Source organism: Ciconia boyciana, chromosome 2 (genome assembly GCF_034638445.1).
Source record: "Ciconia boyciana chromosome 2, ASM3463844v1, whole genome shotgun sequence".
Lineage (NCBI taxonomy): Eukaryota > Metazoa > Chordata > Aves > Ciconiiformes > Ciconiidae > Ciconia > Ciconia boyciana.
Window position 1 is genome coordinate 54,107,973 of NC_132935.1, and position 16,099 is coordinate 54,124,071.

The 16,099-nt window shown below is 36.8% G+C and overlaps 1 protein-coding gene across 2 annotated transcripts in view; it reads right to left on the reverse strand.

Annotated features, from left to right (window-relative positions):
- The window catches only part of METTL4 (methyltransferase 4, N6-adenosine), an 18,318-nt gene continuing 2,219 nt past the window's right edge, over nucleotides 1–16,099 (reverse strand). The window contains exons 4-10 of one of the 2 annotated variants that reach the window (XR_012040946.1): nucleotides 13,356–13,722; nucleotides 11,043–11,112; nucleotides 8,994–9,168; nucleotides 8,676–8,782; nucleotides 7,984–8,072; nucleotides 1,039–1,272; nucleotides 1–258 (exon numbers count right to left, since the gene is read on the reverse strand). Coding sequence is in view for 1 of the 2 variants with exons in the window: in XM_072852680.1 (XP_072708781.1) it covers nucleotides 1,127–1,272; nucleotides 7,984–8,072; nucleotides 8,676–8,782; nucleotides 8,994–9,168; nucleotides 11,043–11,112; nucleotides 13,356–13,722 (954 nt within the window). In the remaining variant the exon portion in view is untranslated. Of the gene's footprint in view, nucleotides 1,273–7,983; nucleotides 8,073–8,675; nucleotides 8,783–8,993; nucleotides 9,169–11,042; nucleotides 11,113–13,355; nucleotides 13,723–16,099 lie in introns of both variants that reach the window. The other variant, XM_072852680.1, reaches the window with a different exon arrangement.

Here is a 16,099-nt window from a genome sequence, read left to right on the forward strand (position 1 = left end):
TTATTACAAAGTTATTAAAAAATAATCTGCTAACATTTAAAGTTTAATTTTAAAACCTTCACAGCTCATCAGACTACCAAAAGGGAAATGAATGTAAAGAAGCTATGCAATGCATTTTGTTCCCCATTATAACCAGTCAGAACTCAGGAGCTTGCCATCAGGAGAATCAGCTTGTCCAGGAGCTCCGCCTCTACTGCTGCAAATGAGTAAGTGGCAGAGGCTTCATTAAGTCTCCTTTTTTTATTTTTCAAAGCAAATCTAAGGGCAGCAAAGGACACACAAAGTGAACCATTCTTAAAAAAAAAAAAAGATCATTTTTATACTAGCTGAAAAAATATGAAAAATACAGATCACTGGCATGGCTTTTTAATGTTCCAAGAACGTAAGGAAAGATAAATGTTTAAAATACCTATAATCTGTTAAAATTTCAGTTAAATCTAACAGCTTCATATGCAGAATTTGTAACATGTTGAGACTAATCATTTACAATGTATTCAAAGAATTAACACCATATACAGAAAGATGGAATTGCTGACTGTTTTAAAAGTGTAATTTTACATAGAATGTGGTCAGCCAAAAATTCATTTGCCAATTAACACAAGCACTGCTCCTTTTATTTCCTCTGAGAAACATACAAACATGCAGGAGGATACATTGCCTTTATAACTATCTTAGTACAAAATCCACTGTTTTGCAGAAAACAATCTTCTTTAAGGAAACATATGTAATTCAGAACTTTTTACTTCCGTTGCCACTCCTTAAAAATAATACACTATCATTCTTTAAAAATAATACAAGTGCAACACTGTAGCACTTATGATGCTCAGATTTGATAGCTGCAGTGAGAATACTTTAAAATATCCTTCTTTTCTTGATGTTTGAAAAAAACAGGGATGAACTTACACTCTAACATCAATATTTAATATCTCAAGATGATCAAAATAAAGGACCAACTTGTACAAACGGAAATACCATTAAACAGGTATCCTGTCACTTCAAGAATTTTAACTGAAGTGCAATTGGTTTTATTTCTGTTACCTTCTGGAGTGCACCATCAGTAATAAAGGCAAGTTTGAGAGCCTGCTGGGAAGGTGCAGAATTTCAGAATTAAGCTACAAGACCCAACTCAGTTTTCATTCTGCAGAAGAGTGAAATAATCAACGTGCTGAAACTGCAAAACCTCATTTCCCCAGCTGGTCCAGCCAGGCTGTAGGTTGCGAGCAAACAACTCCAAGCATTCCACATCTGGCTTGATAAACTCTGCCAGAACCTCTGTGCAAGACAAAAAAAAGAAGATAACAACAGTGACAAGGGTACAAATAACAACAGTAAACAAATAAAACCTCCCCTGTGCTGCTAGTCGATGAAAAACTGAATGTTTCATTAAAAAAGGGAGAGAGCAAATTAATTTCAGGGGTTTCAAACAGCTGGACTATTTATAGTGAGAAAGTCATTTTAAAATAAGTGCCCTTGAGATTCTGAACAATACTGTCAAGGCCTTCAGTAGCCCCGATTTATTGGTTTTCATTTAGAGAAAGGGAATGAGGATTTATTTCAGCCTCTACATAGACGAGTTCTGAATTTTTCACCAGTATCAACCAAACACCTCCTAAAGACTCACTTAGCTCCTAATAACACACGGGCAACATTTCTAAAAATAAATAAATAAATAAAACCTTTCCTTAATCAAGGTCACACTTTTCCTCCACATCTTAAAGGAGATAAAAGCATTTTTTTTTTTTTATGACAACTGTTAAAAGGTAAAATAAGAAAGACCAGTTAAATAAGCATAGCACAAAAAGGGCTATAAAAATGCAGGGACTTCTTTTTCCCCAATACCAACTTGGCAACTGAAGAAATATTTACATAACTGTGTTCTTCCATTCAGTAACATAAATCTCAAATTTCTTCTACAGCTGGGCATTTTTACTGCTTAAATTGAAATAAATAGATGCCTGTCATTAACATCAATTGTGTCACCAATTATGACTGGTATTCTTGGAGTGATAGAAAAAGATCTTGCATTTTGCCTGAGAAGTATTATTGCAAACAGTTTATTGTTAAACATTTTACTTGTCATACAGAGCCATTTAGTTTGTGGCTGGGTCAAACAAATTCTTAACTAGGTTTCAGGAAATAGCTAGAAAGATATTACATATAAAAATATGCATGAGAAAAGCAAAGGTTTAAGGAGTACCCAACACAAAGGAGGCAGAAAGACTGAAAAACATATCTATACTAAAAATTACATGTTGAGTTTTTATTTTTGTTACTGAGGACAAAAGAAGAAAAACTATGAAACCATTTCCTTTTCCAAAGGATATCTTCATCATTTTTTGATCAGATCTTCCAGTGGTTTCTGAATTTCTGTAGCTTAAAAATACAGCTCATAAATCCAGCATTATGTTGCTTGACTCAGTCTCTTCAGATATGAACATTGCAGAAAGCAAAAATGCATCCAATCAGCATACATCAAAGTATGAGAGGGAATGCTTTTCTTTTTTTGGGTGCAATCCAAGTTCTGACTTTTCACATCAAGTTTGCCACTCACAGACTGCCTGTGTGAGACCCCAGCTGCTCTTGTCATGGATTGCTCCTGTGCAGAAAGATGAGCATCCACTTCACTTTCTAGCGAGTATTAACCAACCGAGATGCATTTCCTATCTACACGATCACCTCTTCCAAAGCTTCAATCCATTCAAAACTTTTTCATAAGTATTTTGTAATGGGTGTTTCCAGACTTTCTTGTATTTTGGCATGGCATATAAATCTATTCTCCTTCCCCCAATCTTCAACAAATGTCAAATGAATGTCTCAGATGGGTTATCATCAAGGCAGCTTTTAATCTAAAAAATACTGCTACCAGCAGGAATCTTATTCTAAAAACCTGCTTCTTTTAGAGGCAAGCTAAAATGTTTAAACAAATCTAACATTTGCAGAGAAGAGTCTGGGAGGTTTAGAGGAAAATGTACATTCTGACAGAAAACTTGCTGCACTGAACATTGCTGTTTGGTGTCACTGGAGTTCATCTAATTAGACATCACTTATGAGCAGCTGCTTTTATACCATTTTGCAAACCTACCATATTAAAAAAAAAATGTGGTAAAATTTATTGTTCTTTTTCCATGCTCTATTCAGTTAAAGATTTCTTGTGCACAATTTGCTGCCAACATGATCAGAGGGCTGGAACACCTCCCCTGTGAGGACAGGCTGAGAGAGTTGGGGTTGTTCAGCCTGGAGAAGAGAAGGCTCTGGGGAGACCTGATTGCTGCCTTTCAGTACTTAAAGGGGGCTTATAAGAAACATGGGGATGGGCTTTTTAGCAGAGGGTAGATTCAGTCTAGATATAAGGAAAAAATTTTTTATGGTGAGGGTGGTGAAACACTGGGACAGGTTGCCCAGAGAAGTGGTAGATGCCCCATCCTTGGAAACATTCAAGGTCAGGCTGGACGGGGCTCTGAGCAACCTGATCTAGTTGAAGATGTCCCTGCTCATTGCAGGGGGGTTGGACTAGATGACCTTTAAAGGTCCCTTCCAACCCAATCTATTCTATGATTCAATGACTTTAACAAAGGTCTTCCAAAAATCTATTCTCTTGATCATTTAAGAAAGCCCATGTTGCAGGAGGTTGCACTTTTTCCACAGAAGAGAAGGGAGAGACTGTAGAAAGCAAAGCTCCAAAGCTTTCAATAAGCTCTCTGTGAGCAGATCCTGACATCTGTAGGATATCTTTTTGACCCTAATGGGCATAAAATCATGCAGAGCTTACTGCAGAGTCAGGCTATTACTTTTTTCCCCCCTCCATATAAAAACAAAACAGAACCATTTTATGCTTTATATAGGCCTCCAAGTAGAGGAAGCAATTATTTAGGTGACAAAATTTCATTAAGAGCACATTAGTAATGTTGACATTCGTTCTTAAAACGTATAGATTAAAAATATCATCACAGCACTAAGTCCAGTAATCAAAAACAGTTTTACTAAGCACCGAAAACTTCCATGCCTAAGAGAACAAATTTTAAAAGCACACTTAGGAGATTCAACGAACCTCAAAGATTCGTTCACCAGAAAGCAAAAAAGAGGTAGCCAAAAAACAGGTCAGTTCAGCAGAAGCAGGAAGCTTGTGCCAATCTTTTGATCGATTCAGTTACAGAATTTAAAAAGGAAGTCCCAGGAATCTCCCCCTCTCCTGCTGCCAGAAAGAGGGTCGTCTTTAAAGTCAGAAGTTTTTTTAAAAACAGAGACAGATTACATATAATTCAAGATCACATTATAGTATGATTTTTCATTGCTAGGTTGTAGATATTTACATAATCACATCAGGCAGTAACTTGCACTGCAATGGAAATTACCATATCAAGAGGGCAATAATGTGGCTGTATTTTGTTGGCATAAAATCTCATTACACTGGTTTCCTTAAAATAGGAAAAGTCAGTGTTCAAGTTATAAAAGCCTAACAAAGAAGCTGTAATTTGTATAACCAGAAGGCTATCTTAATACACATGGATCTGACTTGCAGCCCTTAAGCAAACTCTGGAGTTTTTTCCTCTGAAAACAAGTTAGAGGATCTACATCAGTGGAAAGATTAAATATTAAGTTCTTCTACCATAGGAATAGATTTAAAAAAATAAAACAACACACAATTACGTCTAGCCACTTACAGATACCGCTGACAAACAGCTTAAATAGATGATAAAGAGATATTTTTTTTATCACTTGCAGGTGTCAAACACTATGACAGCAACTCAGGCACCTATACTTGGGCATCTAATGCCCTAGGACACAAGAAGCTAGCACAAAGCCGGCTGGTAGATATAACACTGGTCTTCCAGAAACCCACTTCCTTCTGAAATGTGATCCGGCGGTCAGGCAGGATATCTGCCATACCTGCCTACTCTTAATTCCAAACATGTATTGAAGATGCATGCTGCTAAAAATGTTTAAATGAGCAAAAGGAGGAATCATTTTTTAAACAAGCAACAGTTTCCCCTTATCTTTTGAACTTCCATTACCTAAATAGCAAGTTCTGCATGGCAAATTGGATACATAAGTGAAAACGACTGTCAGCTTTTCACTGTCCAATTTGTGAGCCATGCAAAGCACAAAGCACATGACTGAACTAATTTCATAGTTATCCTTCAAAAGAGTTTGCAATGTAGACATCCTTATTGCCCAATTTGTCTAATCCCTGAAGAAAGTAGGACCAGAAAAAGATCTGAAACTCAGGACAAAGATGGCTTTACATCTCTGCGTCTTTCCTGAGCTTCAAGTTAAACCTAGATGTTGATGCACCTATCAGTCTAACAGTAAGGGCTCATAAGGTGCATAAGGAAACAAAAGGCATTTACTTCTTTTTACTTCCAAGAACACTTCTATAACATGGCCTAACAAGCCAGAGTTGCTACAGGAGGAGTGAGTTTCCAAGATTTCCCATTGCACTCTTCTGCTGGAGATACGCAAAGCAGCTAGAACATAGCCAAGAATTAATTCCAATGTTTTTAGGGATACTCCTATATGACAATATTATTTGCTAACAATAAACATACATACTTAAAAACTGGAGGAGAAATGGCTATAACAAGAAGAACCTATAAAACAGGAAAAGGAAAAAAGGTGTTTAAAGTTCTACGTTACTTCACATCATCTGTGTAACAGAATACCTTCTATGTCTTCTAAGAGCAACATTGAATTGAATTAGGAAGAAAACCTGCTGTTATTTGAATCAAAACCAGAAGTAATAAAATTTTGTTTTAACACATTTGCATAAAGAAGCTTAAGTACATTTACAATGACATATTAAAGCTCTTAAAGCTCTAAGCATTGAACACAGCACATACATCACCAAAAACCCCTAGAGTCGCAATTTCATGGTTAAATGCACCATAGGAACCCAAACATCTCTTTTTGATGGTTTGCTTTAATTTACATCTTTCTCTTCCCCCAGAGAGATAAACTGTTATAATCAGTCATTAAGTGGCTACATATGTACCAACATACAGGCTTTATAGCAGTAATAAGAAATAAAGTGCCAGACAGCATCAGTAAATACTAATATTTTTGGCTTTGTTACTACTTAAACAAAGCATAAAGAATACGTGTGACTCATCAAGTGTCCGTCTCCCCCACTGCCCAACCTCTGCTTCTGTTCAAATTTCTTCTGAACCACTCTAGGATGTAGCTCAGCTGCTCTCTACTGGCCACTTGAGAATATTGTCCAGTCATGAAAGCAATACCCTTTTACAACACTGAAGTCAAAGCATCAGCAATTAGCTTTTGTCTTATGGTCTACCTTTTCATTGCATAACCGTGTTCTGAATGGAGCTGCCAGAACTGTAGGATACACGTGGATTTTTATAAAAACCTTGTAAATCACTGATATTGCTCAACAGCAAATTCTTTTTGTCAAATAGAAACATAAATGCTGCACAATGGTATCAAATCCCAGCATTCTCAAGAAATATATAAATTAGCACAGAGTTTCTTTCAAAACCCATTCAGGATCATCCTTTATAAAAGATTCCCCAGTATGGTTTCTAGATTCTGCCCTACAGAAGAATTGTTCTGAGGACCATTCTGGCACTAGAATTCTCTATAATACATACAAACTGCTGTTTTTCACCCTTGGATACCTCACAGGTTTCCTGTTTGTGTCCGAGTGTACTGCTAAGTATTGGTTTTCTGAAGAGGCCCTAGGTACCTGCCTCACAAATCATTACCCTACCATTCATTAGCCTAAATCAACACATACTTTCTGCTGCAGCCCTAATTCTTAAAGATGTGGCTTCAGAACTGCAAAAAGATCCTCCTAGAATTGCCTTTTTATTTTTAGCTAACCAAAGTACGTGTCTTCTACTAGTTTTTGAACAGGTATGTATGTTAATTTAATAAATACAAGCTCAAAATACAAATTTTAGAGCCTCCCTGAACATATAACAACTGTCCAGATCAGCTTCCTAACAGAATTTGTTCTGTTCCTTGGGAACAGAAAAAGGAAAGCATGTCAGTGAAACAAACTGTGATGCCTCTCCTCTCCAACAGCATTATGCATTTCTTCTACCTGCCTTTTCTGATGTGATTATGTAGCACCATGTACACCTGGAATATTTTCAGATTCATCATGAATTTTCCCTTTGGGGGAGGATGAAACCATTTTTGTGAGAGGTATTAAATATGTTTCTTACCACAGCATTGTAAGGCACTCAGGTGCTATAACAATGAAAAGTAGTATTTTCTATTGATTAAATTAGTCAAAGTAAGAGTGCTCCAGAACAATGTGCAAAAGGTAACATGTCACACAGAAATCTTCAAATCCTTTGGACTAAACTCTGAAAAGTTGAATTCACACCCATGCTAACTGGCTGGCTGGAGTTACTGCATCAATTTCAGTAAATTAAATACAGCTCCTCAGAAATAAGCAGGGCATGCCTGATTTGTTGCCTACTGTTAACAGTTTTAAAATAATTAAGTTTTTGGATTTAAACACACAACTGTACTGGAGGTGTGTAAGCAACTTATGCAGAAATAAAAACATTTCTTTCAGGATGACATAATAAAGAAAGAGGTTTCTGCTTTTATTAACTAAGTAGAAGATATCCTATTTTATATATTCCCAAAGTTCCCCTCCCTGCAAGGTACTTTAGGTCATCTGGCATAACTTCATACATACAGTATCTATAAACTGTTCCTGCAGCATTTAAAAAACAAGTTTAAAAAATGCAACCTTTTTTTTACATGTCTACCCAAAATATTCACACAATAATGCTTGAAGTTCTACTTTTCATATTCATTTTTAGAGACCAAGACTTAGGTGCCTGACAACTCTTTTAGAAATGTTGAGAAACCACAAGTCCTGTTGAGCAAAATGGCTTGGCATATGGGAAATTAAGGCACTTCACATATAAAGGTATGTCATTCTAGGTACATCATTTCAGACATCCAAGTCCAATGTCCTACAGAAACATTACGCAACAAAACAAAACGTACCAGTAAGAGGGGGTTTATGTGAATGCAGACTGCAGGGTATGCTGACAATTAACTTATGTTCTGGAATTGGAAGCACATCTTCAGATGTCCTGTCATATAAATCAGAACAAGAAAAGAAGTATGAGAATGAATACCACCAAATGTGATGCTACAGCTCTCACAGAGCTACTTCAGACTGGAGCTAACAAAGAATGTTCACTCACAGTCAAACTTCAGATAAGTCTAAGGGAAGTTAAATGTTTCTCAGGCATAATATATAAAAGGACAGTTTATGAAATCACTGAGACAAAATGTGGTTAACAATAGCCATACAAAGCCACTGAGAACAAATAACGTAGTCCTGTATGTTTTTATGTGTAGAAAAACACCAGTATCCCCAAAATGGTGTCAGCCTGTGCCAAGGACTCATGGTCCAAGAGAATCTGTCAGCAAGTGAAGCCCTGTCCATGAGGCTTTTATCTGAGCCAGTTCCCCAACACAGACAGATATAAAGAACAGAGAAAGGTTTCCACCCTTTAATCTCACTAAAGCACTATTAGGCTATATAAGGCTATCTTTAGGTCCACAATTAGCCAAAAGATGATGCCAAGAGAAGATTTTGGGACATTATACTGTATTATGAACAAGTGATATATACAAAGAGAATCCTAGCAGCCTCAAAAAAGACATTTACCATAAATATCCTGGCATACCTTAAGGCTTCCTTTACATCTCCTTGAACTCTCCCCAATACAAGAACTTCATATGGCTTTTTGTGTAAAGAATCCAAAGGCAATACAAATTCTCCAGCTCTAGTAATCTGACACAAAGGAGTTAAAAATACACAGTGGAAGATTTTCATATCCAATTTTTTTGAGACATTTTCCTTGATAAAAAGGAAGATACTGATGATACCATACCTTTCAAATACAAAAGCACATGGTAGTAAACAGACAAATTATAAGAATATAGTGTCATACTGCAAGCCCTCTCAGTCTCCAAGAAAGCAACACAACAAATTGAGAACTTACTTTTACCCAGTGCCACTCAGCAAGCGTTTTCACACACCAATGAGGATAAAGCTCATCCTTAACAAAACGTAAGTGCTTCTGTCTGTTAGTCACCCACGTGACTACAAGACAATTTGGAGCAGCTAGTGCTGGTATAGGAATCTGCTTGATTTGCCATGAAGACAAGTGGCTGTATCTATATGCCAACACAGTGAGAAAGCAAGTTAGCACATACCAAATATAAAAATTGCAAAGCAACACAAATGATAAAGAAATTACACAGACAAGATGCTTCAAGGATTATCTCCTGACAGCACAAGTCATAAAAATGGATCAAGACTGACACCCAGTGGCCAAATCTGATGGATTCTGATATGAAATCATTAGCGTATGGACTTAAGTTTTATTGAGCAGAACCTTGAACTACATGTTTCTACTATTCCCCCAAATAACGTATTATGAGTTGTGATTCTGAAGAAGTCTAAAAGCCCACATTTAATTTAAGAACTATCATATGTAATTCAATACTCTCATCTTTACGCCAGAACAAAGCTATCTAGCGAAGAGTAGCTCTTTAGTCAATGTAACATTATTCACTTTTCATAATAAGCAATCTCTCTTCTGAATGAAAATGACAAGTGAGTCATTTACAAGTGCAAGGGCAACGCTAATTTGACTGGCAAGTTAAAAGGTCATAGAAGAGTAATCACTTCTCCAATTATTTGCAGAAGTTATTTATTACTTTTAAATTACCATTCATGGTAAAAGTTCTCTAGGTTATTCAAAACAGCTCTGCACATTTTGAGCTAACTGTATGCTACATTAGTGAATACAGTACGCTTTCCAGATTCTGTCCTGTTCTACCGTTTTTCTTGTGATGCTATTCTACACTATTAGTGAGTTGCAATTTGTGGAACCTACACATTGCAGCATCAAAAACATTGGCACACTGCCTACTGCAATCAACAGCCACTGTCTGGGTACCTGGGATCCCTATACAATGCAACAGTGAGAACAACAGTGAGAAACAGGTAACAAGGATAAAATCCAAAATACCTCCTGGACTAGACTGCCCAGAGAAAACAAGATCCACAACACAGATCTGAAATGTTTAACAAAGGTTAGCTGTCAACAAGGTAACTAACAGCAGTGACAGCTCTTCCACCTTTTGCCTTTATTTTGTAAGGGAGAGAGGGTCTTGCTGGCTAATTCATGCTTGTGAGTAAGTACAATTTTCTTTTGAGTAACTTACATAGGTAAGAAAGACACTTGAATGAGTTTAACTCTGGGTTTCTAGAGGTTTCTGTAGGGCTTTCAAAGTAAAACCTACTAATCAGTCTCTGCATCTTCAAATTATGTCTTCATAACAAGCTTCAAAAGCTACAGTAGACATTATTCTAGAAAGTTGTAAGGCCGTATTTCCTGCCTGCCCTTCTTTCACATGGATACAATTCTATGGTAATCGAGAGAGCTCCACTGGCATAAGCCTGATGTTACTCAGTGGCGAAGGAAGCCCGTAAAATTTTAAGTTAACGATTTCATAAACTACAGTACTCAGAAAGTTCCTATTGCACTTCAGGATCTTACTGCTGCATTATCACTTTCTCTCTTCTACCAATCAGACTGAAGCTCAAACCTACAGCTCAAATTAAAAAAAAACCTAAAACTTCTAAATCAGACCTCAGTCCTGGAAATACTTACACATTTATCAAGCTTTATGCCCACTAAAGTAACCCTATTAATTTCAAATTAATATCTGCATGATCTGGGCCTTAGAAAACAGTTGACTCCAGGCTTTCCTTACAAGTCTCAAGGACTAACATTCTCTCACCAGTTAGGCAACTGAAGATCTACTCTTGCAAATATTTGTACGCAAAGTATCCAAGCCATTTCAGTGAAATCCCCGAGACATTTCATAGACTTGAAGGTAGGCATGTGCCAAAATATTTGCTGGTTTAAGCTACAGTCTTGCAGTTATATTGTTCTTGGATTGCATCAGTATATTAAAATGTTAATCACCCTTTGTAAGCTAAGACAACAAAGTTTGTTTGATTTTACTATAAAATTTACCTGTTACTCCTTTTAACGGACTTGTTCTCCCATGGTGGATCAATCACAATTACATCATATTTTTTCTTGTCTGGGAAGTGAAATTACAAAAAAAAAAAGCCAGTAAATTAGTTTTAAAATACATCTGCTTGTTAAAACTGATAAGGGCTTAGCTACCCACATACACACAACATTTAAAGAGCCAACTATGCAGCAAAACCACAACTTTCTTCTGTTCTTTCCAAATAAGAAGTTAAAAGGCTTCTAGCATGCTTGTTTGAATTCAGATAACCATATACTTCAGAGAGATTTTCAGGCTAATTACCTAAGGAAAGGATGTTTATGTGATCTGTGTCAGATCCCTCCAAGAAATTTTGAACATCTTGGGGACTTTCAGAAAAAACTAATAGCAGAGCACAAGTCTCAAAGATGAAAATTTCTCCAAGTTTCCTAACAGAAGCTATGTAATAAGGCACCCAGCTGAGTGAAAGGCTACAGCCCTGAATGCAAGATTCCTGTCCTGTTTGATCTTTCAGCAGGCCAACTGGGACACGCAGAGCTCCAAACCAGCCCTGGAAAACTGTGTTTTGCACTACTGGAGGTGAAGAGAGACAGAGAGCTAGACCCAGCATATGAAACGGAAATTAATGGACAAGAGGAAAAGAACTGAAAGACTTCATGGGAGAAGCTGGGTTTACTTTAGTTGGAGAACAGGAGATACAGGACACATCCATGAAAAAACAGGACTCTCCAATTTTATTTTTTCAACAGAACATATTTGTTCCTTCATTAAGTCTGATGCTAATTATTTAAATAGCTAATAAGAACAACAGCTTAATATTTAATGTCCATTAAACATGCTTTCTACATCTTATTCCTTTATTAACATAGGAAGTGTTATCCTGGCAGTGGGCTGAACAGCAAGAAATACTTTTGTCAGGTACAAGGGAAGAAAAAAACCAACAATTAAAATGGACAGTAGACATCCTCAAAAAAAAAAAATCTAAAGTCATGGCATTATATTAACATTCACTGTTGGTTACTTCAAAAGCATTTTCTCAAATTTCTTGGACTGCTCTCTGACCTGCGGGAGAATCCAAACTTGCTATATGCACAGCTGTGCATAGTGATAGCACAGTGATAGTGATCTTCCTTCTTTCATACAGTTGAAAACAGCTAACTGGCTAAATTCTGGACTTGAAATATAAAATTATTATTTGGATAATAAGATTCCACCTCCTGCATGTCTTCTTAATTAAAAAAAAAATCAGTTAATATCTCAGTTGCATATTAGAAGGGAAGAAACTTGTGTAACTAAATAAATCTAAAAATTACTGATTAGAGAGCAGAGCAGTAATCCCCAGTTCTTGCTCACAGGCAACATCTTTCCTATAGGACTGTCTGATGAAGCATAGCTGCTGCCAGTGCCAATAATAATAATGGTCAAATTGAAAGCTAATGGAATGGTGAAGTACAGTGAAGACTGCAGCATGCTGTCAGCTTAAAGATTTCTGCATGGCCTGTTAAGGCTGGGGATACTGGCTTGGATAGCTTTTGATTTACTTTTGCAGGGGAGTTATTAATTCTAAAATCCTCCCACTTCCCTGTCACTGATTTTGGCTTAAGCCAATACTCTCAGCTGTGGAATGTAGCAGCTGAGAAGTCAAGTCATGTTTGCTACTCATGGTCTTGCTAAAGCAGTGTTCACCTCCAGCTGGGTGCAGCAGCCTCTCAAACTGTTATCTTCTCTGGGGAACACTGGGGTTGGTTTCACAATCAGTTTATGCCAATCTAAATAGAGCCTGCTGATGAACAGGATGAATCCGTAAGGGAACCCTTGCTTTAAGGCACATAATCTCATCCACCTCCCAGGATCTAATCTAGCTAAAAACCAAGACAGCAGGAACACCACCCCAGCAGTAGCATGGACTTACCTATGTTAAAGCCTCATCCTGTGGGATAGGGACCCAGCAGCACAGCTAGTCCCAATTTACATGAATTTTACATGATATACCTACAGTGGCTCAGAACACGCTCACAAAGTGTCATATTTTGGGCTTCATGTAAAATGTTGTGGCTGAGATTTTTAAAGGAGCCTCCCGGAGACAGATAATCCCCCCATGACACAAGCTCCTAACCACTCAGGATTTCTTTGAAAACCCTCACCTATTTGCACAAAGTTAGAAATACCACTTTGAAAGCTTGCAGCAGCATTTCCTATCAGTGCGATGCTGTATATTAAAATCTGTTCATTGAGTCCTTAGTCATCTCGACATTAACTGCCTTTCTCAGGCAGGAGAGAAGTAGTACATTCTAATGGCTAAAGTTACTTACAGTTCAGCAGGGGCTGTAAACATGAAATATCAGATAAAAGGAAACTGCTTTTTGGTGGCACCAAGTACTTCTGCCCCATTAACAGAACTATCTTTGCACAGTTTGAGCTGTTTTCTGTAACACACGAAAGCAGGTCCTGCTCTGGAATGGAGGTTTCATCATCTAGCACATGTACAGCTTGATGGTCACTTTCATTCACAGCTGGAAACTGCTTTGCCATTTCACATAATTCAGCCAACCCACAGCCAATGTGTCCAGGAACAACATTCTTCCTGCAACTGAGTTCTGCAGTAGTGCAGTGGAGAAAACCACTTTTCAGTCCTTCTTGGACTAAATGCAAAGTGCCTTCCCAAATGAGCTTCCTGACCTGTATGGTCATAAAGAAACAAGGGAAAAAGAAATGATCTTTCAAGTATCTACTTGATCAGGGACTGCAACAGAAATCAAAACATTTTCAATATGCAGAGTGGGAAAAGGATCCTTGCCAACTACTGAGATCATTGACTCAAAAGCTACAAGGGCACGATAGTGAGGCCATGCTAACTTTTGTTGTTCTTTTTTTGGTAAAGTGACAATAATTACAAGCCTGGAGAAAGGAGGAGTGAGAGACTACTGAATAAAACATTTCACAGACACAGAGGTGGAATATTATTGTTCCAAACAAACATAAGTTTCAAAGCGATAATTTGAAGTATAAATTAAAATTCTAATCTAATTTCAAGTTACGGTGCCCATAAACATATTTTGAATTGAGATGTATACTGGGATTAAAAAAAAAAAAAAATCAGTATTTTCCCACATTCCAATTCATTTTGAAAAACAATAGTTTATGCATTTTAAAAGTAATATGGAAGTACATTAAGTAAATCAAATTAAATTCTTAGAATTTGTTTTTGCATCTTTTCTAAGCAACACACCTCTCAATGTGCCAGTGAGTCCAGGAAGAGAAGATTCTTGGACCTATATACACTCTCATTCACTTCAGCACCCTCCCTTCGGAAAACTTAGAGACCTAGTTTACTCCCAAACCATTGAGCTTTTATGAGTTTTAATTATTAATGAGGCATTTTTGTTCATTTGGAATAGCAGCGTTGCCAGTTACAGTGGCTTTATCAAAGGTTTCATATACTTATTATGGTTTCTAAAGCTCCTTACTATGGAATCCTCAACTTCACGAGATGTTTTTACAAAATACTCTTTATTACAATTTCCAGATTAATGGGGGGAAGGAATTTTTTTTTTAATAATTTCTTTAATAGTGCCACCATCTAGATATCTGAGGGGACAGAGTCATAATTTTTTAGTACCTAGGTTTGTGATAGTAGAAGTTCATAATGCTTAATGAATTAATAAATATAACTTTAGAAATGCTACAAGTTGTACAGCTGAATTAATGCAGATGGCTTTTCTTCTTACATCCATGTGTCAATTTGCAGGTGGACAAAGCCTCTTGACTATCAAGCAATTTAAACAGTAGTTTTAACAAATAGCAGCTGAAGGAATTTAGCATATTTTGTACTGTTCCCTATATTGACTCTGACTTAAATTCATAAATGGATTCAACACCTACTTTCACTGGCAGACACAAAAAAACTAGAATAGTTTTCAAAAAAAACCCCAAAAGATATGAATAAGGGCCAAAGTAATCTGAACTGACTTGCAGAGCTACAACCTTTAACACTAAAAATACAGTAAAAACCAATACATTCTAATCTGTGAATGGTATCCCAGGCTAACTGGGATCACAGATTTTTCAAAACTGTGTCTTTTTTGCATATTCACCAAAAATCATTTGAAGTTAGAGGCCTCCAAGACATCAAACTACTTCTCTTCATTTCTTCCCTTATTCCTATTGTTGAATGACTTTATTTTAGCTGAAAGGTTTTCACAGTCACAAACCTCTGTTCGATGTTGAACTTCAAAGTTCTCTCCTTTAAGGCTATTCTGCACATGCATAGCCTATTCACAACAATAATTACAGGACCTCTACACTGTATCATAGCAAACTGTACATATTTACTACAAAATTGTTGCCACGTAAAAGAAGAAAAATATAGTCATTTAAATATAGTCCAACAGGAACAGAATTAAACAAAAAGCCCAATATGACTAACACCTTTCTCAGAGGAAAGAAAGCAAGTGTAGATCCTAGTTCAGATTCACATCACTATTTGGGAAAGCAGTAATAATATATCAAACATTATCCACAGATTACATTTCTAGGATTTACTAACATGCTTCAGTGTAATTCAGTTGTAACTTCACCAATACATCACTGACATGAGCCTAAATAGAGACTTGATTCTAATTCATTCATGATGCTTTAGTATGACAATGTAAAATGTCAGAGGGAATAATTCTTTCTCATTAGCAGAAGCAAGACATCTTGGAGCACATTCAGTCAGAGAAGCTTTGAATAACTTCAGCACAGTGTCCTGATATACTAAAGATTAGTTGATCTTCAGAACAGGCTATGCTCTTTATTTCAAATCAGTCACTTCCTGTTCAACTAATATTCAGCTTGGCACTATATAATGCTCACTTATGCATAACACTAAAAAGATACTTTGCGAATGCAGCTTCCAGCTCTTCAAAATGTCTCAGCTGCAGTTTCATGTCTAGTTTGTTTCACATATATCTACGCAGAAGATATTCCCTGTATGCACTTACTCATTTAAGGACTTGAGAGATGACCTTCCCATTAGTGGAACAAGCTACAAGAACAGAACTTGTTTGCAACCATG